Raw genomic sequence first — 24,912 nt, forward strand, 5'->3', positions numbered from 1 at the left:
TTTGATAGATCATAACTTTGTTTTATGCATGTGTTTTGCGTTTGGGCTCTCATTTATCCAATAGCCCAGTTGAATTCCGGTTAAAATGCACAATCAATAAATCAAGAAGGGAAAGTGTTCATTGTATGTACAATAACCATTGCTGTGTATTTATCACCCACCACACCATCTGAAATAAGGACTAAACTACCAATGTATTTGCTAATCAAAATGCAATATCCTGCGACCCACATATGGGTCGCGACCCAGTCTCTGGGAAGGACATGAAATTATTATCACATAATTAGTCTCATTATCTTTAAGAAAGGCAAAATACATGTAGATACACAAATCTTCATACTGTCAGGATGGACGTTAAACTGAGTTAGTTGATAGCATGGATATACTCTATAGGAAAGGAAGGATAATTTAATGTAATCTGAAATTTGTGTCTCTTTCTCTCTTTCAGGGAGGTTCACCCTCTAATCTGAACATGAACCTGTATGCCACCAAGAAGACAGCAGCTGAGGGAATGCTGGACATCGCTCTGTTCCTGGCTAACATCACACACATGAAGACTGTCATCGAACAGGGAGCTGGATACAGGTACAGTAGACACAAGCACAGATAGGTCACACAATAAACTGCAAGATTTCACCGCAAATTCAGTTAGAAGTAGAAAGGGCTTTTTGGTCAAGGAATTTATCAATGAATTATCACATTTACCATTGCCTCAAACAGAATTTTTTCTTTTTTAAACTTGTCTCTCGCTCTCCTCCTTCTCCTCCTCCTCCTCCTCCTCCTCCTCCTCCTCCTCAGGTACTACGCTGCTGTCCTGACACTCATTTCCTTCTCCCTGGCTCTCCAGATAGTGGCCGGAGTCCTGATCATCATCATTGGTGAGTCAATCACATTCCAGCATTAGTTCGGCTTAAAAGGCTTCAAAAATCCATCCTTTATGTTTTTAACCAATCATATTAACAAACTAATACGCTGACACATTGATTTAGTGTTAAATATAGGCAGCACAGGTTAAAGTCCTGTCTCTTGTCTATTTTGGCAGAAAACAATTGAAATCACCCAAATATTCTTTATGCAACATGAAACTATGAATATAAAAGTAATACACATATGTATTTGAATACTTCTTTGCCCCTTTTGTGTAGTTTGTTATTTTTGTTTTGTTATTTTTGGTGTGTGTGTGTACATGTGTGCGCTTGTTGCAGCTCGGCGAGACATCAACGAAGAGGCCAACCAGAAGCGCCTGGACAGCTTGAACAACATCACAACCATCATCATCTTCCTCATCTTCGTCTCTAACATCTTCATCTCCGTCTTCGGGATGGAGCGCACCGGCCTCTTTGCCAGGATGCATTTTTGAATTTCCGATGTAGGGAGTTATTGATATGCGGTGGACTACACACAGGACTACTCTACAACACACACACACACACACACACACACACACACACACACACACACACACACACACACACACACACACACACATGCAAACTTATTGTTCTACTTAAAGTACTAATTAACTATAGTGTTATTGTATTTTGATGTCTTTATTCAGAATGAATGAACGGGGCCAAGGGACCAACCAGATGTGTGTGTGTGTGTGTTTGTGTGTGTGTGTGTGTGTGTGTGTGTGTGTGTGTATGTGTCTGTGTATTCTTGTTGTCTGTGTGTGAAATGAATGCATATACGTGCGTGTGATGCAGCTCGTTGTGAGTTGACCCTCCTCCCCTCTTGTCAGCGGTTGTTAAACTTCTTGAACAATCTGACTACCGGCATCATATTCCTCACCCTCATCGTCAACATCATCAAAGCCGCCTTCGGCACACAACGCAGCTGCTTCCTGAGATGGCTGTTTCAGCGTTTCATTCTATGAAACGCCCACAGCAGACACATTTGCACACTGTACGTACATTCATATGCAAAACATGCACTGCTGTTTGCATCATTCTTGATCCAACCACCAGGTCGCCGAATCACATGTTTGAGATCTTACACATACGGAAGCAGCTTTAATCATTGAGTTACTGTAGTGTGACACAAGTTTACACATAAACATACACACATTCACACTGGGAGTTTGCTTCAGCTTTTAGCCTTAAGGTCAAATGTGGAAGCAAACTTCTACCTCTAGCAGCCGGTTAGCTTCGCTCAGCTTAGCATAGCATAAAGACATGAAACAGGGTTAAACAGCTAGTCTGGCTCTGTTTAAAGGTAACCGAGTCGACCTATAAGCATCTCTAGAGCTCACTAACCAAAATAGATTAAGGAGATTTTCCATTGTTGGAGATAAGCTAATCGTCTGTTGGCTCCAGCTTCAGTTTTATCTTACAGATATGAGAGTGGTACCAGTCTTCTCATCTAACTCTTGGCAAGAAAGCATATAGCAGTCCGAAACGTTTTTAATTATTCCTTTAAGAGGCTGACCCCTGATTGGCAGTTAGATACAGTATTCATGAAAACTCCAGTTGTATTGAAGTAAATGAGAAAACAGACTCTTCCTGATAATTGTTTTGCTCAACATTTTCAACCCACGAGAATGTTGCTTCACTTCAGTTTGCACTACCTAGAGCAAATTATTATGTTTGTGTCCACCTGTCTTTAGATTGACTTTATATGTGCTGCATTAAATAAGATAGTTTGCTGTGATTGACAGGTGTCTCACACAAGTAGCTTGACCTGCCTTCAGCTCTACAGACACTATGTCCATATTTTATTAGAGTGAACAAGCGTATAAGTCTGCCAGTAAGCAGCATACGTTGCTTGCTGTGGGTTCTTGGCTCCAGTGTATTATTACAGTAAATCATTATTGAGTGAGGGTCAAACCGTTGCATAAACTTGACAGAGGCTGCAGGGTGTGTGACTGAGGTATAGTGTTGTTTGTATGGATGTATTATTGTATGATTGTATGGGGTAATTGTGACTGTGAATATGCATGCTTCAAATGTATGTGTGTTTGTGGGTGGGTGTGTTTGAAATGTTTGAAATTGTGTGTTTGTGTGTCTGTGTGTGTGTGTGTGTGTGTGTTTTTTTTTGTAGCCCGCAGGGACCTGAACGTGGTTTCCAATCAGAAACGACTCGACTACCTGAACAACCTCGCTACAGGCGTCATCTTTGCCACCACGGTTGTTAACTTCTTTGTCAGCTTCTTTGGATCCAAGAGGACCGGCTTCTTCCGCTGGCTGCTGGCTCGACTCCACTTCTGACACACACACACACACACAACCACATATCAAAACACATTTATACACTGCTGCAACATGCATGCATGCACACACATGCACACACACACACACACACACACACACACACTCGCACACCCACCATCAAAGTTGAGACAAACAATTCTGTATATGTTCAAACATCATATTATCTATTATTCAGGCTTTAACATTCCTTCTCAATGTAATCCAACTAAATATATTTTCACTTTAACCAACTGAATCTGTATGTAAATATGCATTATTTTATTTGCTGCAATAATGCTTGTGCAACAAGTGTGTATGTGTTCCATTATATGTATTTCAAAATGTTTTCCACCCCTTGTTGGCTAAAGGGAAAAAGATGTTTTATATAATTTATGTTGAAGACTTGTTTAACATAGAAAATTACTTTGAGGTTCAATACCAGACAAAATCCACAGTACTGTAATATGAATAACCGACATCCCTTTAATATTGTATGTGCTTACACAACCTTCTCCTCTAGAAAGCTGAATAAATGTAGTGATTTAACGGAAGCCTATGTGATGCTTGTTTTTTACAGAAGATTTGTTGATTGGTGTATGTTAATGGTCAGTTGGAGTGAAAGTAGTGATTGCGAAGTGACAAATAATATAACAAGCGAATGAAGTGTTTGAAGGACAGAAGTAAAGCGGCCCTTTAGTTTGTCCATTTGTTTTGAAGTAATCAAAATACAGTGCATCCAGGCTAAACAAGAAGTCTCTCAGTGTGTCAGAACCATGTGTAGTTTGAACCCATTCTTTCCCTACTGTGTATGTGTTTGTGTGTGCGTGTATGCGTGCTTGTGTGCGTGTGTGTGTGTGTGTGTGTGTGTGTGTGGCACAGGCCGTCGGGACCTGAATAACTCCGACCTGCAGAGACGTCTGGATTACCTGAACAATGTAACAACTATCATAGTCTTCATCACCACGGTCCTCAACTTCTTCATCAGCACCTTCGGCATGCAGCGCACTGGACACTTCCCATGGCTCATGATGCGCATTCACTAATATGCACACACACACACACACACACACACACACACACACACACACACACACACACACACACACACACACACACACACACACACACACACACACACACACACAGTACCATGCCTAAACATACAGTGTACTTTTGACCTTCCTTTTGTACCTTATTTTGATATCTATCTTTTAACAGTAACCTTTTGTAAATGTCCTATGTCTTATTTCATTTGTGATGACTTAACTTCATAGCTTAATAATAATAATTATAATAATAATAATAAAATACTGTAAAATGTACTTACTTTTTTTGTACATTCATTCCATTAAGGGTAAAACACTCACCTTTGAAAGCCATAATAAAATGTAATATGAACACTTAGTGGTGGCATCTGTGTATCCCTCATCAACAGGTGATCACTTCATCAAACAAAATCAACAAATAAAACATGAATTACAAAGGAGCATGCATCATTATTAGGCTACAACATTGTTCTGAAATGAAAGTTTCTTTTATCTAAGGTCTCTAGCCCAAACTGCCCATCTACTTTATTTTGGTAGATGAGTTTTAAGGTGTGCTGATGACTTCATGTTAGCTAACTTTACAACAAATAGTAACAGAAGAAGTAGGGAGAGTAATCAGATATTCAAAACTGTAAATTATGTCAGTTTTCTAGCATATACACCCTTGATTTGCACTTGTCTCTGCCCTCTCATATACGTTTTTGGTGTCATTTCCCACATTAAGGCAAATCACAGTCAGATCCCTTGAAGGACAAAGATCTTTGGAAGCTGGTCAGTGCTGGTTTTTCCTCCAAAGTCTTGATTAAACCATCAATAGAGTTCATATTAATGGTTCATATGGAGGGGTGAGGAGGGTAAATGTGCACCCGGCAAAATACAGTTGGTCCAAATTAATAGGAAACAGCAGCAAGATTCAGTTTTGATGTAACCTCTAAACAAGCTTTAGTAAGGACATGCCCGTGTTTTGCCTGTTTTGAAAAAAAAAGGCATGATGTAAGTAGCTGTTCTAGGAGGAAAACTATATTATTTGTGCCCACATTGTAGAGGATGTCCTACCTTCAAAGGGGCATCATGAGTTAAAGCATTTTCAGGACTGTAAAGTTGCAGAATTAAACTTGTATTTCTGGTGTTTTTCAAAAAGTATAATTGTTCAAGGTGTGTTCTTCATTTATTACGGAAGCCCTAAAAGGTCATACATCACATACATTTTATTTCCTCTGTTTTCCCGTGATAAAGAGATCATTTTGATCTGTTTTCCTGTGATAACGGTTTCAAACTTGGAGAATCAGTGTAGCAATATCAGAGGAGCAGGAGAGTATCGATCACCATCACGTATCTCTTCAATCAATGACAGGCTGAAATAACTTTCTGCCTTTTTATGCAGATAATGTCCACATTAGTGTGCGTCATCTAAGAAGACGTTGGCAAGGCTTCAGCTTTATCAGAGGCGTGAGTGAGCCTGATGTCCTCTTTTACTACAGATTTTTTTAAATAAACTTAATTGTTAACAATATTATATTACAACAACGTAAATACCAATAACGGGAGGAGTTTTACAATGTGCACAAAAATATACAGCCTATCACGCTTCGTTCATTTTTTCACATCTTTTTAATGTGATTCATTTTCTATCAAATGAATTATCTTGTTAAAACGAGAAAACGGATCAAAATGACCTCGTTATCGCGAGAAAACGGATCAAAATGATCTCGTTAATCGCGGAAAAACAGAGGACATCAAATGCGTGCAATGTCTGACCCCCTTTGGGCTTCCGTAATTTACAGCACCTGGTACATCACAAAAAGTTTGAAGCTGGCAGTGGTATTGTCTGCTGTTTGTTGTTACAGAATGTAAGTGTAGCTATTTAGTAACTTTTATGAGAAAGAGGAAAAAGGGTAGAGGTCATGTTTCATCCCAGAGAAATTAAACTGCACGCCTAAAAGCGAACTTTGACCGTCCGTTTGCGCAGAAGGCACAGACACAGCAGCAGGTAACGTTCAAGTGTTCTGATTCGTTTATCGACTTTATTGAAATATACATTACCTGGTTCTCTGTAATAATAGAAGGGGAATAGAAATCGCCTTAAATACACTTTCATAGACTCGAACAGCCCGTGTCCAGATGAAAACTATCACAATGAGGTTACTGTAGGCTACGCAGATCCCAATGCTAAACCATCAGGGCTGTGTTTGACAGTGGTTGGATGTCACAAATGTTTCAGAGGGGTATCAGCCTATGTTATAATTCCCAAGGCTTTTGTTTTTACTCAAGTGTTAGTATGACTATAACTAGTCTGTACTCTCTTTCGTCATTGTAAGAGGAATAATTCACCCATTGATACTCATAATGTTTACAAAAGATCTTTATCGTCATAAAGTGCCAAATCTGATAGACTACAGGCATTTCAGTTGGGGATATTCCATAGGAAATCCCCCATGTATTACTCTTATTATATCTATTAACTATATCAGTGAAAATGGTCGCAGCCTGTAAGATTAACTAGGTAACACTTTCTATTAAGGTCATGTCTAAAATGCAGTATAAGCATCCAGAAGACATTGATAAAGTGGTAACTGTGTTTAAACATGATGGGTGACGCTTATAATACTATATAAATATTGTTATGCGTTCTCATGCATGATTATTAACATTAATAAAGAAGTTGTATTGGCTTTTTTATTGCATTATATTGTTTAATGATTGTGCTTATAATGCATTGTTGCCACGTCTCTACTGTCTAATATTAAATGATTGAATGTCATAAAATTCAACCTAAAATTATAAAAAGTGTTCTTGAGTGAAGCTCATTGCTTTCCCAATAACTACGAAAAGTTGCCAGAAAGTGGTATGTTAGAGTTCAATAAACTAATCAGAAAATGACTGCCATTAGCTACTAAAGGAAGGGGTTAAGGAGTTAGAAAACCAAAAAACAAGTACCACTGGACTTGCTAGGGAGGGAAATGGGAGTCAAAAATGTAAGTCATCTAGTTTTGAAATTGTAATTCCTAATTATCAAATCCTTTCCTCTCGTGTAGACATGGCCTCAGCTAGCTGCCTCTCGTGTGAAGAACATCTCCAGTGTTCAATCTGTCTGGATGTGTTCACTGAGCCTGTCTCCACTCCGTGTGGACACAACTTCTGCAAGACTTGTATCACGGGGTACTGGGCCAGCAGTGGCCCAGCACATTGTCCCCTCTGTAAGAAGAAGTTCCGCAAAAGACCACAACTTCAAGTCAACACAGAGTTCAGAGATATGGTGATGCATTTCAACAACATGAGGGTGAGGGGGGAAGACGACATCCCTGCCAAACCAGGGGAGGTGCCCTGTGACATCTGCCTTGGGCCGAAGCTCAAGGCCCAGAAGACATGCCTGGTGTGTTTGGCCTCGTACTGCCAGCCTCACTTGGAGCCTCATCAGAGAGTCACATCCCTTAAGAAGCACCGACTGATCGACCCTGTGTCAAACCTAGAGGACAGGGTGTGTAAGAAGCACGACAAGATGTTGGAGCTCTTCTGTCATGAAGACCAGACGTGTGTTTGTTTCATGTGCTTGAAAGACAATCATGCAACACATGAAGCTGTCCCGTTAGAGAAGGCGTTCAGAGAGAGGAAAGCACAGCTGGAGTATGTGACATCAGAGATAAAAATGATTGAAAACACTAAATCCAGGCGTATAAGTGAAATCAAACAGAAGGTTGAAAAGAGCAAGAAAAAATCAAAGAAAGAGATAGCAAACATTGCTTGGATTCTCAAAGCTCTGGTGGTCTCTCTGCAGAGAAGCCAGGCTGAGCTGATTAAGGTGATTAAGGAGAATCAGAAAGCAGCACTGAAGCAGGCTAAAGACCGCGTGACACAGCTGGAGCAAGACATTGCTGAATCGAAGAGAATAAGATCTGAAATGGAGCAGTTTATCCAAACAGACGACCACCTTGGCATCCTGCAGAACTGGCCGTACTTGACTGCACATGATGAGGATCTATTGTCCCTTCCATATACGCAAGACATCTCTGACATCAGACAGCAGAGTTACGTGGGGATGGTGAAAAAAGCAGTGGCTCACATGGAAAAGACCCTCAGTGATGAGATGGAGGCGCTTATTCATGAGGTCAGGTTATCTGATGGATGTGAGGCCAGTGAACAGCCTCATGCAGCCGAAGAACCACCGAGAGATGTGTTTGTTAAAGAAGTTTGGACCCCACCTCAGGACAAGCTGGCGGTGATCCAGCAGTACGATGCGGTGGATGTGACTCTGGACGTCTACACAGCCAACCCCAAACTCACGGTGTCCAGAGATGGGAAACAAGTGCGATTTAGTGAATGTGCACGTCCTCTTGTTGCTTTTAAGGGGAAAAATTTTCTACGTCAACCCTTCATCCTTGGGAAAGAGGGTTTTTGCTCAGGGAGGTTCTACTATGAAGTTCAGGTCAGTGGGAGTAAAGGCTGGCTATTAGGAGTGGTCAAAGAGCACTTTAACAGGGAGCTATCTTTTCCTACCCCTGACAACGGAGGCTGGACCTTTTCAGTCCACAATTCAATATCTCCGTCCCAGGAGGAATATTTAGCTCCTAGTTTTAGCTCTGCTTCCCCATACGCTGGGCAAAGACACCAGACAGTTGGTGTGTTTGTTGATTATGAGAAGGGAGAGGTGTCCTTTTATGATGTGGAAGCCAGGGCTCTGATCTACTCCTACACACAATGTGCCTTCATGGATACCCTAGCAGCACCAAAAGATTTTCACTATTCCATGATCGGCACATTCTTAAGTAGCAGACCAAAGCTCTACCCTATTTTTGGTATCCTTGAAAATGGTTATGACAACGTGCTCAAAATCACTCCTGTAGCTTGAACATCTTAAAGAGCCACATGCACCGGATGAGATGAATGTGTAACATGTACCGAAAAGTTTTTTCCTTTCAGCTGTCAGCTGTTTTGTGTGAGTGAGCATACGTTATTGGAATCACAGTATATTTCTAAAGAAGGAGCAAATGAGGGATCCCTCTCCCAGGATGTAAAGACATGCAATTGATGATGTGTGTACAGAATAACCAATACATTTGCAGTGCAGACAACCAAGATGACAAGCATTGAGTGATGAGGCTCATTCCAAATTGAGAAAATCAGTTATACTCCTGCATTTGACCAGAAGATGGCATTGTTTAACCAGTGTTCTGTGTTTTTCAGAAATGCTACTGTATGTGTAAACAAGGAATGGACATGGCAGGATAAGAACCCTTAAACATGTATTTTTGAAGGTGACAATCTACAGACAGTTCAACTTTATAATCATTTGTATCATAGATCAACCCTTAACGCCACTATTTAATACAGAAAATATCTTTCTAGCTTCTCAAATGTGTGTATTTGCCTGTTTTTCTAAGGCTTATATGATAGTAAACTAAATATATTTTGTCATGAACTGTTGGGTGGACAAAACAAGCTACTTAAAGTGAATCTTAAAGTGAGTCTTTGAATTTGTGTATACGTTTGTGAACATATGATACTGTATCCTTTCATGTTCTGATCTTGTGTGTTCACATTTCACTGTTTTTGATGCAAGCTTCTTTTGAAGGCCAAGATATCTGGCATATCTTGGCCAAACACATCTGATAAATAAGCTTCAAAAACAGGTGTTGGATATGTATTATGCCGCGTATTGCTTAATAAAAGTCAGTTTTGTAAAATTAAGCTTCTCTGATCTTACATTGACTCATTTGTGTTAGGGTGTCAAGCAGGGGTGTAGTACTATATTTTTTACCACCTGAGCACACATATGACTGACGTGCATTATCAAAATGGTGCAGCTTTTCTAAGGTTGTGTAAGCTACCGTGACAGGTCTACATAGACCTAATATGAGTCAACTGTATAAAGGCCTTTACACACCAGTGGAGTCATGAGTACGTTCACACAAAGTACTTTAGTGTGCGTTCCTGCAGGACTGCACCCCTGGTTTCAAGTGTCTTGTTCATGGGCAGTGTCTCTTAGAAAAGGGGCCCTTTTTGTCTTTCTGTGCAATGACAATACATTAAGAGCCCCACGTAAAAGTTTCCATGGATTTTTCAGAACTTCACATGACTACAACTGAAACATACCTGAGTGTGATACAGGTGTGTGGTTAGAAATGACTCAAGACAGTGACTTTTCAACATGTGCTCAGTGTTTTATTGAACCACATCAATCCTACAGCTTCTACTGGCACAAAATTAAGTGCGATCGGTCCAAACTAGAAGTCAGAAAGTGTAGTTTGAACCCCTCTTTTAGAAGAATTCCTTTATTAGTCACTCTATTATTTTTCATTTTACACACACACACACACACACACACAGGCCTGAGATACACACTCATGCACAGACAGGACCTATATACATGCAACCAATGGAGGGATGTTAGAAGAAGAAGAAGAAGAAGAATTACTTAATTGATCCCGCAACGGGGAAATTTAATTTATTCACTCTTATTATTAATCGTATTACACACACACAGGCCTGAAATACACACATGCACAAACAGGACCTATACATGCAACCAATGGAGGGATGTTAGAAGAAGAAGAAGAATTACTTAATTGATCCCGCAACGGGGAAATTTAATTTATTCACTCTTATTATTAATCGTGTTACACACACACACACAGGCCTGAAATACACACATGCACAAACAGGACCTATACATGCAATTAAGGAGAGATGTTAGAGTGAGGGGGCTGCCAGTGACCGGCGCCCCGAGCAGTTGGGGGTTCGGTGCCTTGCTCAACAGCACCTCGGCAGTGCCCAGGAGATGAACTGGCACCTCCCCAGCCACCAGTCCACGCTCCATACATGGTCTGCACCGGGACTTGAACCAGTGACCCTACGGTTCCCATCCAAGTCACCTATGGACTGAGCTAGTATTTGTGTATCAGTATCAATTAATACCATAAAGGTTGACACATTTGCTTTTGAAAGCTATACTAGTGTGCATGGCTCTGTAGAGCAGAGCTATGAGCCTCGGCCAATAGCCTGTCAGTGGGCGTAGCACGTGCTCATAGTACTGGAGTTACCATCTGTAACTACCGTTTCATCAGAAACGAAAGTTAAGAGCCAAAGTGACCCTCCCCCTTGCGTGACAGTCAGTTTCAACAGACAACACGACTTCTTGGTAGGTAAGATTCATGTCCTCTGATATTTTGAGTTAAACTACAGCAACAAAACACCGCTAATTTTAATTTTACGTGCATATAACGGGTGCGACGTTGAGCTCAAATGTTGTTTTCCGCAGGTGTCACTGATTATACTCACTGCGCGTGCGACGCCATTCGCAAAAGCCTTTGTTTTGCCTATTAAACTGGAGGTGTTATGCAGGCCTAGGCTATAACCAGACGTGTATTTATGCCGTATGCACTTCTTCCCTTTTGTAATAGCACGACAGGTTTCTCCCGAACCATTGCAGTGAAGTACTGCATCGTCATGAAGTGCTAATTTGCTACACCCATTTCAGTTGGTTATTTTCCACAGGGAACTCCTCGTTTTGCTCTTTTCATCGGCCTTGAAAGATTACCCAACTCCTACATCGTGATGTTATTATAGGTCAATATGTTATGAGCACACTGAGACACATTGCTCAGCCTTTAGTGGAGCTGTTGGTCGTACTCCTGTGACTACAATAGTGAGTTTGACTGTTAGTGAGGAAATGTTCATTGTACATTGGAGTTGATACGATAACACGCACTTACAGTGTCTATAAAAATTCAAAGTTCAGTCCAATTCTGTGGTGAGCGGCGATGGACTGCACTCTTCAGGTCCATCCACAGATGTTCTGTAGGATTCAGGTCAGGGCTCTGACTGGGCCTCTCTAGGACATTCACCTGTCTGTCCTTTAGCCACTGTGTTGTTTTTATGGGGGGGTTTTGGGTCCTTGTCATGCTGGAAGGTGAACCACATGCCAAGTGTCTGACAGAGGGCTGCAGGTTTTTCTCAACAATTTAGGTGTACCTGGCAGCATCCGTTTCCCCTTCAATCCTGACCAACTGCCCAGTCCCTGCTGAAGAAAAACAAGCCCACAACATAACGCTGCCACCACCAGGCTTCACTGTAGGGATGGTGTGTTTTGGGTGATGTGCTGTGTTTGGCTTCTGCCAAACATAGAGCTTGGAGTTCAGCCCAAAAAGTTCAATTTTGGTCTTATCTGACCATATCGCCTTTTGCCACATGGCATCAGAATCTTCAGTATGTTTTTTTTTTTAAGAGACTCAGTGTGACACAGAAGAGGCTTCTTTCTTGCCACCCTGCCATACATGTAGAACTTGTGAAATTGTTGTCATATGCACAGCTCGACCAATCTCTGTCATTAAGACTTGTAACTCCTTCAACGTCACCATGGGCCTCTTGTTTGCTTCCCTGATCAATCTTTTCCTGGCTCTGTCATCCAGTTTGGAAGCTGTGAAACAAAAAACTGTAGTTTTAAGAAGGGTGCAGTGTCGATTCTAGAGTCTGTTGGGGTCCAAGGCCAAAAATTCTCAGGGGGCCCCTCTAATCAGCGTTCATCGCCATTATGTTCTTAATAATCTGACACTAACAAAAAAAATGTGAATTGTAAATTGTTTTTAAAAAGTGCACATTTAGTTATGTTCAAATGTAGTTATTTTCAAAATATGAACATTAACATTAAAAGATGTGGAATTCAGAAATATTAATAGGAAGAACAGTAAAAATGGGGGAAACTGAACAATAAAACAAGAACAATGAAAAACTTGGGTGTAGTCAGGAAGGGAGGTCACTTCTCCTACTGTAATCGCAAACTTTGCGCATTGTCACTGCTGTAGTTTAAAGTTTGTCATTCCTCCAGGGCCCCTACTGGCCTGGGGCCCAAGCAGTTGCCTCCTCAAAGCAATTTCAGTCAAAATGAACTGGACCTGGTTATTTGTCTAGGAAGCAGTTGCCTGCATTGCCTGCTGGCAAGTGGCAACTCTGGAGGAGGTTTAGACCAGCTAAGTCAGGTTTATTTATATTGAACAAATAATCAACAGTTCAAAGTGATTTACATAAAACCATACAAGGTTATTTAAAAACATTTTAAAAGTTTAATTAAAGAGCCAATTGAAAGAAAATCCTGATGAAGAGAAGTATTTTGAAAATAATTTTTTTCGACAGACAAGAAGCCAGCGTAAAGACTTCAGAGTGATCCACTTTCTTGGTCCTAGTAAGGACTACTTGAAGAAAAATCTGGCACATCCAATCATTGATTTGTTTATTGTGTCAAACCATAGAACCCTGGTGAAATATTTATTAGTGTTTTACATAATCTGAGCGTAGAAATCCTCTGCATTTTCTGTTGCTTTCATGTTCAGAGCTGCATTTTGTGTTGGAGGCTAGTGTATAAGCTACGTGTTAAGAAGTTTAAAAACCATAAATCAATTACCACTGGACCTCCTAGGGAGGGAAACGGGACTCAAAAATGTAAGTCATCTACTTTTGAAATTGTAATTCCTAATGATCAAATCCTTTCCTCTCGTGTAGACATGGCCTCAGCCAGGTGCTTCCCGTGTGAGGAACAGCTCCAGTGTTCAATCTGTCTGGATGTGTTCAACGAGCCTGTCTCCACTCCATGTGGACACAACTACTGCAAGACTTGTATCACGGGGTACTGGGCCAGCAGTGGCCCGGCACAGTGTCCCCTCTGTAAGAAGAAGTTCCGCAAGAGACCACAACTTCGGGTCAACACAGAGTTCAGAGATATGGTGGATCATTTCAACAACATGAGGGTGAGGGGGGAAGGCGATATCCCTGCCAAACCAGGGGAGGTGCCCTGTGACATCTGCCTTGGGCCGAAGCTCAAGGCCCAGAAGACATGCCAGGTGTGTTTGGCCTCGTACTGTCAGCCTCACCTGGAGCCTCATCAGAGAGTCACATCACTTAAGAAGCACCGACTGATCGACCCTGTGTCAAACCTAGAGGACAGGGTGTGTAAGAAGCACGACAAGATGTTGGAGTTCTTCTGTCATGAAGACCAGAAGTGTGTTTGTTTCATGTGCTTGAAAGACAATCATGCAACACATGAAGCTGTCCCATTAGAGAAGGCGTTCAGAGAGAGGAAAGCACAGCTGGAGTATGTGACATCAGAGATAAAAATGATTGAAAACACTAAATCCAGGCGTATAAGTGAAATCAAACAGATGGTTGAAAAGAGGCAGAAAGAGTCAGAGAAAGAGATAGCAAACATTGCTGGGATTTTCAAAGCTCTGGTGGTCTCTCTGCAGAGAAGCCATGCTGAGCTGATTAAGGTGATCCAGGAGAATCAGAAAGCAGCACTGAAGCAGGCTGAAGACCGCGTGACACAGCTGGAGCAAGACATTGCTGAGTCGAAGAGAATAAGATCCGAAACGGAGCAGCTTATCCAAACAGACGACCACCTTGGCATCCTGCAGAACTGGCCATACCGTCCTGTTATGTACTTGACTGCACACGATGAGGATTTATTCTCCCTTCCATATACGCAAGACATCTCTGACATCAGACAGCAGAGTTACGTGGGGATGGTGAAAAAAGCAGTGGCTCACATGGAAAAGACCCTCAGTGATGAGATGGAGGCGCTTATTCATGAGGTCAGGTTATCTGATGGATGTGAGGCCAGTGAACAGCCTCATGCAGCCGAAGAACCGACGAGAGACGTGTTTGTTAAAGAAGTTTGGACCCCACCTCAGGACAAGCTGACGATGATCCAGCAGTTTGATGCGGTGGATCTGACTCTGGACGTCTACACAGCCAACCCCAAACTCACGGTGTCTGAGGACGGGAAACAAGTGCGATTTGTTAGAGGCGCAGCATCTCCACCGTCTTTATTTGTGAGAAGATTTGAACATCAACCCTTCATCCTTGGGAAAGAGGGATTCTCCTCAGGCAGGTTCTATTATGAGGTTCGGGTTAGTGGGTGTAAAAGTTGGGTGTTGGGAGTGGTCAAGTACGTTAACGTGGAGTTATTTTTATACCACTCTGATGGGGTAGCCTGCTCACCTCGTGGAAACTACAATCTAATTTATACTTACAGCTCTCCTGCCTGGTTCCTAGGCCAAAGGCACCAGAAAGTTGGTGTGTTTGTTGATTACGAGAAGGGAGAGGTCTCCTTCTATGATGTGGACACTAGGGCTCTGATCTACTCCTACACACAATGTGACTTCATTGAGTCCCCAGCAGCACTGAAATCTTTTCTGTATTCTTTGGCTGGTACATACCCAAGTAACAGACCAAAGCTCTACCCTATTTTTGGTATCTTGGATGATGATAATGACAGCATGCTGGAAATTACTCCTGTAACCCGCACAATGTAAGGTATGTGCATGTGGCATACATCAGGGGAAGTTGATGTGTAACATGTAGGGCTGGACCAGAATATTCGAAAAACCAGATATTTGTTAATTTGGTAGGTAGGTAGGTGGTCATTTAATAAAGACACGCTTTGCAGCACAGTAGTTACTTTCCATCTCAGTGTGAGATTGTGACTGTTTCACGATGGATTTTGTCTTTTCCTCTCCTCACGTTCAGTTGCTATGTGCGCAATCGAGAGCCGCTGCAGGAACGACGCTATCTTGTTGTTCTGCTACCAATAATAGCTGCTCTTTTTCAACAATGTGGGCTTAAAAGACGTACATGCAGGCTGAAACTAACCGTGGTGTTTGGAGCAGTTACCAATAATTAGCCGCTAATTTATGAATTCCACCGAAACAATACAGCCTGGCCAATCTGTGTGTAGAGGTCTGCATGCTTATACTGTAGTAGACTGGTGTTTTTTCCAGGCGCTTTAATAAAGATAAACTCTGTCTATGTCGCACAGAGCTAGGAGCCCCCAAAACACCGGCAATGAATATCTGTTTTTTCGCGGTTAATTAGTAATGAATATTCAGGGACAGCCCTAGTAATTTTAGTGATTTCCTCATTTCAGATTTCAGCTGTTTTTTTTACATTATTAGAATACACATACACTACAGTATATTTCTTGCAGCAGAGACCTGTTTACACATTAGAGACACTTTATAATCTCTACTAGTAGCATTTTAGTAAATGTACTGAACAATGGCAATAAAGTTGAATCTAATCCTATCTAATAAAGGTAGTTTCAAAAGCATAATACAACTCAGTGTAATATATTTAGGTCTTTATTTTCTTTGATTTAATTATAAGCTTTTTCGTTTTTCAGCTATATTGTGAAAACAAATCTGATGATCTGAACAAAGCGGGTAAGATTAGGATTTAAAATCGAGGAGAAAGGTGGAAAGTAGATCCTTGTGCATGATCTACATACATATTGCAATACCTGCATTTGACCAGGAGGTGGCACCATTGTTTAACCCGTATTCTAGTCTGTCACAGGAACCTGGGCTGAGCTCTTAATTACATACTTTTTCTTTTTACTCCACACAAAGTACACACTGTTGCAGGCAGTATGCATACTTTTGGGACATACTACTTATTCACAGCATCGCACCTTGAACTTTTACCCTCTTGCTCATATATGCTGCACAAAGGATTGTGGGTCAGAAAAGCCACAAAAGCGTGCTTGCCTCCATACTGCAAAATCCAACTGGATTTTTTTTTAATGTAAAAATGCCAAATATCCTCTGCTTGTAGCCTCTCAAGTGTGAAATTTGCCCTTTTTTCAGGCTTATATGATGGCAAACTAAACATATTTTGGTTTGAACTGATGGTTGCAAAAAACAAGCTAGTTAATTATGTTAATTTGGGTGTAATGAATGTGTGATGGTCTTTCATTTTACAGACCAGACCGAGAAGATAATCAACAGATTAATCCATAATGAAAATAGTCATGGTTGCAGCCTTATTAGGTTTAACCTTGGGCTGAAGGGTAGGTTTGCATAGCCTTTGGTGGTGCACCAAATGTGTGATTTAGATTAATGAACACCTACTTATACTTACCTTATGCCATCAAAAAACTTGCGTGACTTCTTTGAATTTTACTATACTATTGTAAGCAAATAATGTGTGTCCTTTTATGTTTTGAGGGGTGCACATTGCACTCATTCCACCTTTTCCTATTCAATCTTTTTTTGAAGGCCATTTGATAAATAAGCTTCAAGACCAAGTGTTTATGTTTGTGCTATGCATATGCTATGTAAAATACTGCTCAATAAAATTACATTTCTTAAAGACTAGCTTCTCAGATCTATATTTATTCTGTTTCCTTAGAATACATTAAGTTAGGTTGGGTTTTAAAACAGAAAAAGACACATAAGTATGCGTTCACTGAACAGGTTAGCAGAGACATTTCAGATGGTAGTATTGCTCCACGACTCCTGGAGTTTTTCTCTCTAGGGGAACTCTAGCCAGCAGACTATTTATATCAGCTGTGTGACTGACTGGCGCCCTGGGAACTGGGGCGCTGTGTGTCTGTGTGTCCATCTGTCTTTGGTCAGCGTCTAGTTGGAAAGATTTCTAGGATAATGTTTAATAGTGTGTGAGAGAGACAGGTAGAGAAAGAGACCCGTGACGCCAGGGTGACCAGGAATATGCCACATACTCTAGTCAGATAAGTAGGGCAATCAACAGACTGACTCGGAAGTGTGAACATGAAATGGGTCCAATACATGGACCCAGAAATATCATATAAGCATCACACTAAAAAGACGAGAGGTATCTTCTGTAAGGACATTCAATAAATACCAAATGGTTCAATAATGCCACAAATCAAATGTACTGTGTGTTTATTTTTTATTATTTACATTTTATGGTTTAACATAACATAGCATAACACAAGACTTAGACATAAAACAATACAAACACATCAATAACAGTACAAATGAATTTCAAATCATTTTCAGGGTTGTGCTTTAAAAGGCTGTTCTACAGTTGAGATATATTTTTATTGAAACATATAAATTCTATATCCTCTAATGACACACCCCACTATTTTCGTTTTTTGATTCTATCATACAACCACTATTTATGAAATATTATGCATGACTACAAATTAAACAAGCCAAGCCAAGGAGGAGGAGGAGGGGTGGTCTACGTCTCGGGGGCGCGCTCTCCACCGTCGTGACGTCACGGGAGCGCCCGAGCAGCGGGGGAAGCCGCGAGTGGTAGAGCTCGAGCCCGATCTGGCAAAGACGGAAAGGAGGGAAAGACAGACACAGAAGAGAGACAGACGAGAAGAGAGATACGAGACAGGAAGAACGAGCACCCGAAAGAGAGACGTTTCACCTCGGCTGACCGTCTGTTACGGGAGGAAACGTCACTCTCGAGGTCTGACAGCAGCGGAATAACCGAAGAGGAGATGGGACTGGCCTTTTTTCTTTCTCCTTCTCCACTCTGAGTTGATTTCACAACCGAGGGTAAACACAGCCGCAGTGAGTATGGGAAGTTATCTGCTAGTGTGACTGTGTGCGTGTACACACATGCATGTTTCATTATTACACAGGCTCCTACGTGTGTGTGTTCTGTGTTGTAGACCCGTCGGACACATGTGTCTCCTGCGTGTGTCTCCGTGAGCCGTCGCAGTCGCGTTTTGGGGAATAAAAGCAACACCAGAGATAACATGATTAAACATTGATGCCTGCTTTGAGGCGCAGCGGTTTTCTGGTCAGCTGTGAGACCTAGATTTCCACCGGAGGGGAGCAAGTGGACATGTTTCGGCCAAGTCTTGTCCTTGGGATTGACTACATTTTGTTGTTTTTTTGCCCATTCAACAAGACAACCTCCTGTTTCGCTCACTAAACCAATTGTAGCTGTAGACGTCCTCCGGAATAACAAGCTAATAACGCCATATCTTGTCGCTGTACATGCGATTATCAATGTGTTCATTGTGTTGCAGGCTGCAGAAGTGCCGCTGACAGCCGTGCAGATTCACAGAGCCACATAGTTGCGATCATAATCCTATCATAATCTTTTACAGCGCCAGGTTAGTGGCCTTTTATAGCGGTATCTTCTGTCTAATACTCCCCATGGTACTTAAAGTGTGCTCGGTAGTCAATATTAAGTTTCAGCTCTTGCTCTAACCTCCCCATGGGGCCCTTCAGTTGTGTTCTGCACACTTATATAAGGCACATATATGTGCACTTCTCTAAAATAGTGTTTTTTTTTTTTATTGCTGCCGTTGTTGCACAGGGGCTGTCAACAGCCACGTCTTGCCAGCTGGCAGACCGCAAGCAAAGCCGAGACGAGAGCAGACACCACAGTAAAAGACTGAGTAACAGACATCTTTGCAAACCAAATCGATCGGATCTCAAAACCTGGATCTCATATATTGTCGCGTTGATGAAGACGGATAGGTGGAAAATGCTGCGTGTGTTTTGCAACGGGAGAGAGGCAAGGGTTCGGATGGAAGAGGGGACGCCGTGATTTCCTCCGTGTTCCGCCCACAGCTCGGTTTCTTTGCACCGCCCCTCCTCCGGGAACACAGTCAGGGAACTGAGCTGTTTCCTTCCACAGAGATTGCTGTAAACACTGGGCATTTTTAAATGTGCAGGCTCTGCAGACCTCAGTATGCCTTTGGGTAAACGTTGCTCTAATAGCCTACTATTGTTGCCTTTCCTCTCATGTTTTATAGTTTATTTTAATAACATTCTAAACTTAGCATGGCCAAGCCCATAGATATATTTATCTGAACTTTCGATTCCTATTTAACCATGCCTACAGTCTGGGAGACTCCTCTGTCTCCTGACTCATCAAAGGTAAACACTTTTGACTTAAGGGCTCAACGCTTTGCAACAATATGAAGAACTAAGCCTGACAAGCAGCTCTTTCAAATCACTTAACTCACTTTTATCACAAGACCATAAACTTTGATGACTAATTTATTTATGTATTCAAGTTGTTTTATCACTTCACCACAGGAAGGGATTAATTCTATCCTGCAGAAATATAGACAGGTAGACAGATGTACTTTTGTTTGCGTCAACTTCCCAGCTCACTTCATCCATCATTTAAACCTGGCAAGTTGACTGTATGGACACATTGCTCTTTAGACTTAGTCTTCTCTTTGTTGATCCCTTTGGGATGACTCCCGCAAGGAAATTGAGTTTCCAGCAGCTTACAAAAACACAAGGGAGGTATAAAAAAATACAGTATAAGATAACCAATAAACTCTTCGTTAAATAGAGGAGCCTGGGGGAGTTTCACTCTCACTTTCTCTTCCATTAACTACTACACACGCCAGAATTAGTCTTGTGCTTCTCTGCCTTTGTGTTAATTGGCGAGTCTTAACGGTACGTTTTCCATATTTGTTTTGTAGGCAGCAGCCAAGATTAGATAAGTGCGTGTGTGTTTGCATGTGCATGACATCAATGTGCATTTTGTGCAACAGCATGTTTGTGTGCATGGATGTGTGTGCATCTGTGTGAGTCATAGTGTGTGTTTGTGTGTGAATGTCTAATTGTATGTGTGTCTTGTTTGCCCAGCCTGCATCTCCGATTAATTTCCTGTGTTACACAATAGACTGGAGCTGATGCTTATCAAAGCTTATCAGCGTTGTGCTTTCCAGTGTCTGAACCGTATTATATGTCTTATCGCTGATAGGACCGGTGGCACAGAATGAAGTAGCACAGTCACTCTGGTGAAGCAAAATCTGTATCTTGCCCAGACATCCTCTGCCTAATGTTTTCTCCCAAGTGTAAGTGGGCTGCATGTCATTGAAAAATCTCCCTTGCAGTTTTGGTTATTCCAATATCCTGTGTGCAGGGTAAGGTTGTTTTTTTTGGCGTTGCAAAAGGCGAAATTCCCTATCATAAATCAGGTTCTTCAATTTAAAAAAATGAATTGATTTTTGTTAATTGAGTTTTTTTACTTACTCTATACATTTCCACATAGATCCAGTGAAAATTACTTTGGATGTGTTGCAATTCAGTTAAAAATTGCATAAATCAGCACAATACTGTATGCACACTCGTGATGATTAGTCATCAATATCATGCCCTGACATATAGACTGTATCTTGTGTCTGTATGCGGAACTGAGCCAAACTACTAATAATTAAATTAAATTACATTTTATTTTATTTACAGTGCCAAATCATAACAAAAGTTATCTCAGGACACTTTACCAAACGGCAGCAGTTCATTGAGCTACTTACTCAGCAGTAATAAGTCCTGCTGAAAATGACATTTTGGACTTTTGGATGTGAAAGATGGAAGTGAAAATCACTTAAATCACTTTTACTTGTAAACTTTAGAACAGGGGTATCAAACTCATTTTAGTTCATGGGCCACACACAGCCCAATTTGATCAAATGTGAGCTGGACAAGAAAAAACATTGTATCCGCTAAATAACAACGCATGAACAAATAACAACGAATAACCAACATTCTGAAAACATCCACAATTAATGAATACCGGTAATCTATTTTCAAAACAGATGATGAGCAGCCTGAGATATTTAAAAAAATATGCAACTTCAACAATATGTCTCAGTTTTCAACTATCTTCTGGCCAGGGTGGAAAAGTGACAGACAGAGGGACGTTCTAGTACAAACACGAAAGAAAGGTATGAACCTAGAAATGAGCCTAATATGCACTTTAAATAGATTATAGAAAATAATGCAAATATTGCATCTTCATTGTCTGTGTGTGTCATTGTGGTAATAACTTCAACTCACGATATCTCTGATGTACTTTGTATACTAGCATCATTTCTTGCTACGTTTTGTTTCTGTGTCAGACAATTTCTTATTTATTCATAACTATTTCTATATTTATGTATCATAAATATATTAGATTGTTATTCATTTAACATGGTTACACATTCATTTAATAGTTAGATATAAAAGTACTGGCCCAAGATGACACATGAGCTGCTGCACAGTCTTGCTTTTACCTCGTATTTACTATGAAGTAATAGTAATACTACTGGGCTTGAGATAATTCACCTCACCTTTGCACTCTTTAAACAAACCTGACTTTCAGGGAGACAACTCTGATATCGTCACAACAAAGCAGCTATGAGGGTTAAAAAAGCTGACTCTGGAGAACAGCGGGTCATCCCCTTAAATCTTCAGACAGATTATGTGCAGAGCAAGTACGGCTCTCCCCTTCAGCTGGGCTGTCGAGTTGAGATGTGTTACCCCAGATAGCACCAGTGAGTCCTTTCCAGCCACATCATATCACAGAGAACCTGACAGGAACAGAGAGTAATGGAGAATAATAATATTCAAGATGAGTATAATGTGTTTTTATGAGCCCCGACCTCCCCCGGGGCGAGACACAAACTTTAAAATTCGGCTCCCACACTGAAAAACCAGCCGGCTAAGTATAGATGGAGTGGTGTGCGATTGTGTGTGTGTTAATGGCAGGGGGGCATTGTGCAGTGTGACAGATGGATGTGTGGTTGTCACATAAATAGAACATGCTGAACACCTACAGGAATGCTGATGGAGAAATAGAGAGGCAGGGAGAGGAAGTGAACGCATCATGGAGACAGGCGGGAGTCAGAGAAGGAAAAGGGGGATTAGAAGTAGGAGACAAGGATGAGATGTGTTAACAGTCAACTGTTTGCTAACAAGTTCACCATTTCAACTTGTCTTTGTCAAGTTTGGAGCTGCTTCTTCATCTGTTGCAATGTTGTGCAAATGACTACAACTCTGAAGTTTGTTCTCTGCTATGCTGCTGGCGCATACTGATCATCTACACAAGTACAGTACGTGGCATTCAAACCACGGAGGCTTTCTTGGTATCCTAGTGTGATATTCTAGGATTTTGTGAGGCCTAAGACAACATCGTGTGTGTGAGGAAGGAGTGTGCGGAGAAAAACACATGCAGAATGGCTGTTTAGTAAGAGTACAGGAAGGCAGAGGATGAAACACTGGGCGTTGTGTGTGCTGATGTTTCCTGTAGAGTGTTTCATAGACATAAAGGGGATGGGGTTATTTAGGTTATTTAAGTCCATTCCAGGGTCTGTTTCAGGATCTGTTTCAGTAGGTATTGATGTTGTAGTAAGACATTTTGTGACTGGATACTAGTCACAGTACAGAATATGAGTATGCTATTGTACATGCAAAGTTTTTAATCACATTTTATTAAAACCACCACTCCAAAGATTATGTGTGCGAATTTTTCTGGTTGTTAAGATTGAACTGAAGCTCCAGAAGTTATGTATATACACCAGTCAGATTTTGCCTAACAATCCATATTTTGCAACAGTAAAATTAGTCTAAATATTGATATGAGTATTAGTCAATTACTCAGTTGACAGAAAAACAGTCCGATTTTAATAAATGAGTCATCGTAACTTTTTAAAAAGCAAAACAAGACATTTGCGGACGTCATCTTCAACTTGGTGTGGCCATTTTTAATAAGGATTCTGTAGATTAATCTATGATGAGAATAACATTGCAACATGAGCCATGAATCTGACAAAAACAACTCATGGTCCGCTTGCAGGGCTTTTAACTGCAGCAAACTCCATCTGATGATGAAAACAGTGTGATGGGGTGACAGCTCTGAAAAAAGCTGTTCAGTAGTGCACCATAAAGTGGACCATCGGTGGAGATTTTTTATTGCTGTTTCCAAGGTGGAGAGTGAACTTTCATGAACTGTCAGTTTAGCACTGTTTAACAGATGTTTCTTATGGCAGCACTACGTTGCTTTTTCACATGTGTAAGAAAGGGCAGGAGGGATGGTAAGCCTGCTGACAGATGGATATCAGGGTAGTCATATGCTTGTGTTTTCTCAATCTTATGATGCCAACTGCGTCACAAGTGTGTTTGTTTCAAGTGGCATTGGTATTTTGTTATTATTATCATTTATAAACTGACTCTCAATGCTGTTTGTTGTCCCTCCCCCCAGCCCTCCCAGAGTTTAAAACCACCTCAAATAAATTCTCAACCTTTTGGACACACTGGTGGTTTATTCATGTGACCGGTTTGAACTGTAGAAAACACAACATGGTGTTTGTTGTGGTTTCCATGAGGTTTTCAAGCCACTAAAAATAAAAAGTAATGTGTGTGTGTTTAGCCTTGTGATAGATTGGTGCCCAATGCACGATGGGCTAGGCTCCAGCTCCCTGCGACCATAAACAAGACACAAACTTCAGAAGTGGAAGGATATGTGTATTTATTGTCCTGTACCTCCTTCAGACTAAAGCAGTGACCCAGGAAAAATAATGTTATTGTTAAATTGAGATATTTTGATTGTTGCTACCCTACAGTTGGACAGTGGCAGTCTACAGGGAGGCTTATGGATCTCCTATAGGGGTCATAAGGGAAGGGGAAGTGCTTGCCCTTTTCTACAAGCAAGTAGAGATGCCTTTGAGGGACCACTCAGTGCCCAAAGTATACAAGCAAAAGTCAAGGTCACGGCTGAAAAAGAGCCATGTGTGTGTTGAATAAATGCTTGAATACAGGCTTAAACATATGGGGCATGTTTTGTATTATCTGGAGAATTGGGATATGGGCAGATACATTATGTACAGGTCAGCAGGTCCAGGGGGGAGGAGGAGGGAAGCCCTGTAGACACACGCACACGCACTCCCTGTCTCTCAGGTCTCATTTTTGCTTCAAATGAAGCATTAGATGTGTGTGTGCCGTTAGTGACATGATCACTTACGGCCACTGAGCTGATGTGCGTGTGTGTGTGCATCTGTGAATGTGTAATCTCTTCACATGTTTGTTTGCAGTGGATTGATTTATCTGTATGTCTGTATTTCTTTTATTTGAGTGATTTTGTAAATATGCACATGTGCACAGTTTTTTTTATGTGTAAGT

At 41.2% G+C, this 24,912-nt stretch overlaps 3 protein-coding genes across 5 annotated transcripts in view; all 3 read left to right on the plus strand.

Moving 5' to 3' along the window:
- LOC310963032 (ninjurin-2-like) overlaps nucleotides 1–3,533 on the plus strand; it is a 32,321-nt gene extending 28,788 nt beyond the window's left edge. Inside the window, exons 2-5 of one of the 2 annotated variants that reach the window (XM_083935668.1) lie at nucleotides 449–585; nucleotides 799–878; nucleotides 1,206–1,369; nucleotides 3,040–3,179. In XM_083935668.1, coding sequence (XP_083791794.1) covers nucleotides 449–585; nucleotides 799–878; nucleotides 1,206–1,360 — 372 coding nt within the window. In that variant the 3' untranslated portion in view covers nucleotides 1,361–1,369; nucleotides 3,040–3,179. Of the gene's footprint in view, nucleotides 1–448; nucleotides 586–798; nucleotides 879–1,205; nucleotides 1,370–3,039 lie in introns of both variants that reach the window. The other variant, XM_083935667.1, reaches the window with a different exon arrangement.
- A 3,738-nt stretch (nucleotides 3,534–7,271) lies between these two features.
- Nucleotides 7,272–17,294, plus strand: LOC310962574 (uncharacterized protein; the record flags this gene model as incomplete). The annotated part of the gene is made up of 2 exons (XM_083935078.1): nucleotides 7,272–8,553; nucleotides 13,727–17,294. The coding sequence occupies 2 exons, from the start codon at nucleotides 7,272–7,274 to the stop codon at nucleotides 15,532–15,534; spliced, it is 3,090 nt and encodes a 1,029-aa protein (XP_083791204.1). The 3' UTR covers nucleotides 15,535–17,294.
- Nucleotides 17,295–18,319: 1,025 nt separating this feature from the next.
- Nucleotides 18,320–24,912, plus strand: part of LOC310962762 (ELKS/Rab6-interacting/CAST family member 1-like) — a 140,804-nt gene continuing 134,211 nt past the window's right edge. For both annotated transcript variants that reach the window (XM_083935324.1, XM_083935325.1), the window contains exon 1: nucleotides 18,320–18,567. The gene's annotated coding sequence lies outside the window, so the exon portion shown is untranslated. The remainder of the gene's footprint in view (nucleotides 18,568–24,912) is intronic.

Source organism: Echiichthys vipera (assembly GCF_963691815.1).
Source record: "Echiichthys vipera genome assembly, chromosome: 20".
Classification (NCBI taxonomy): Eukaryota; Metazoa; Chordata; class Actinopteri; order Perciformes; family Trachinidae; genus Echiichthys; species Echiichthys vipera.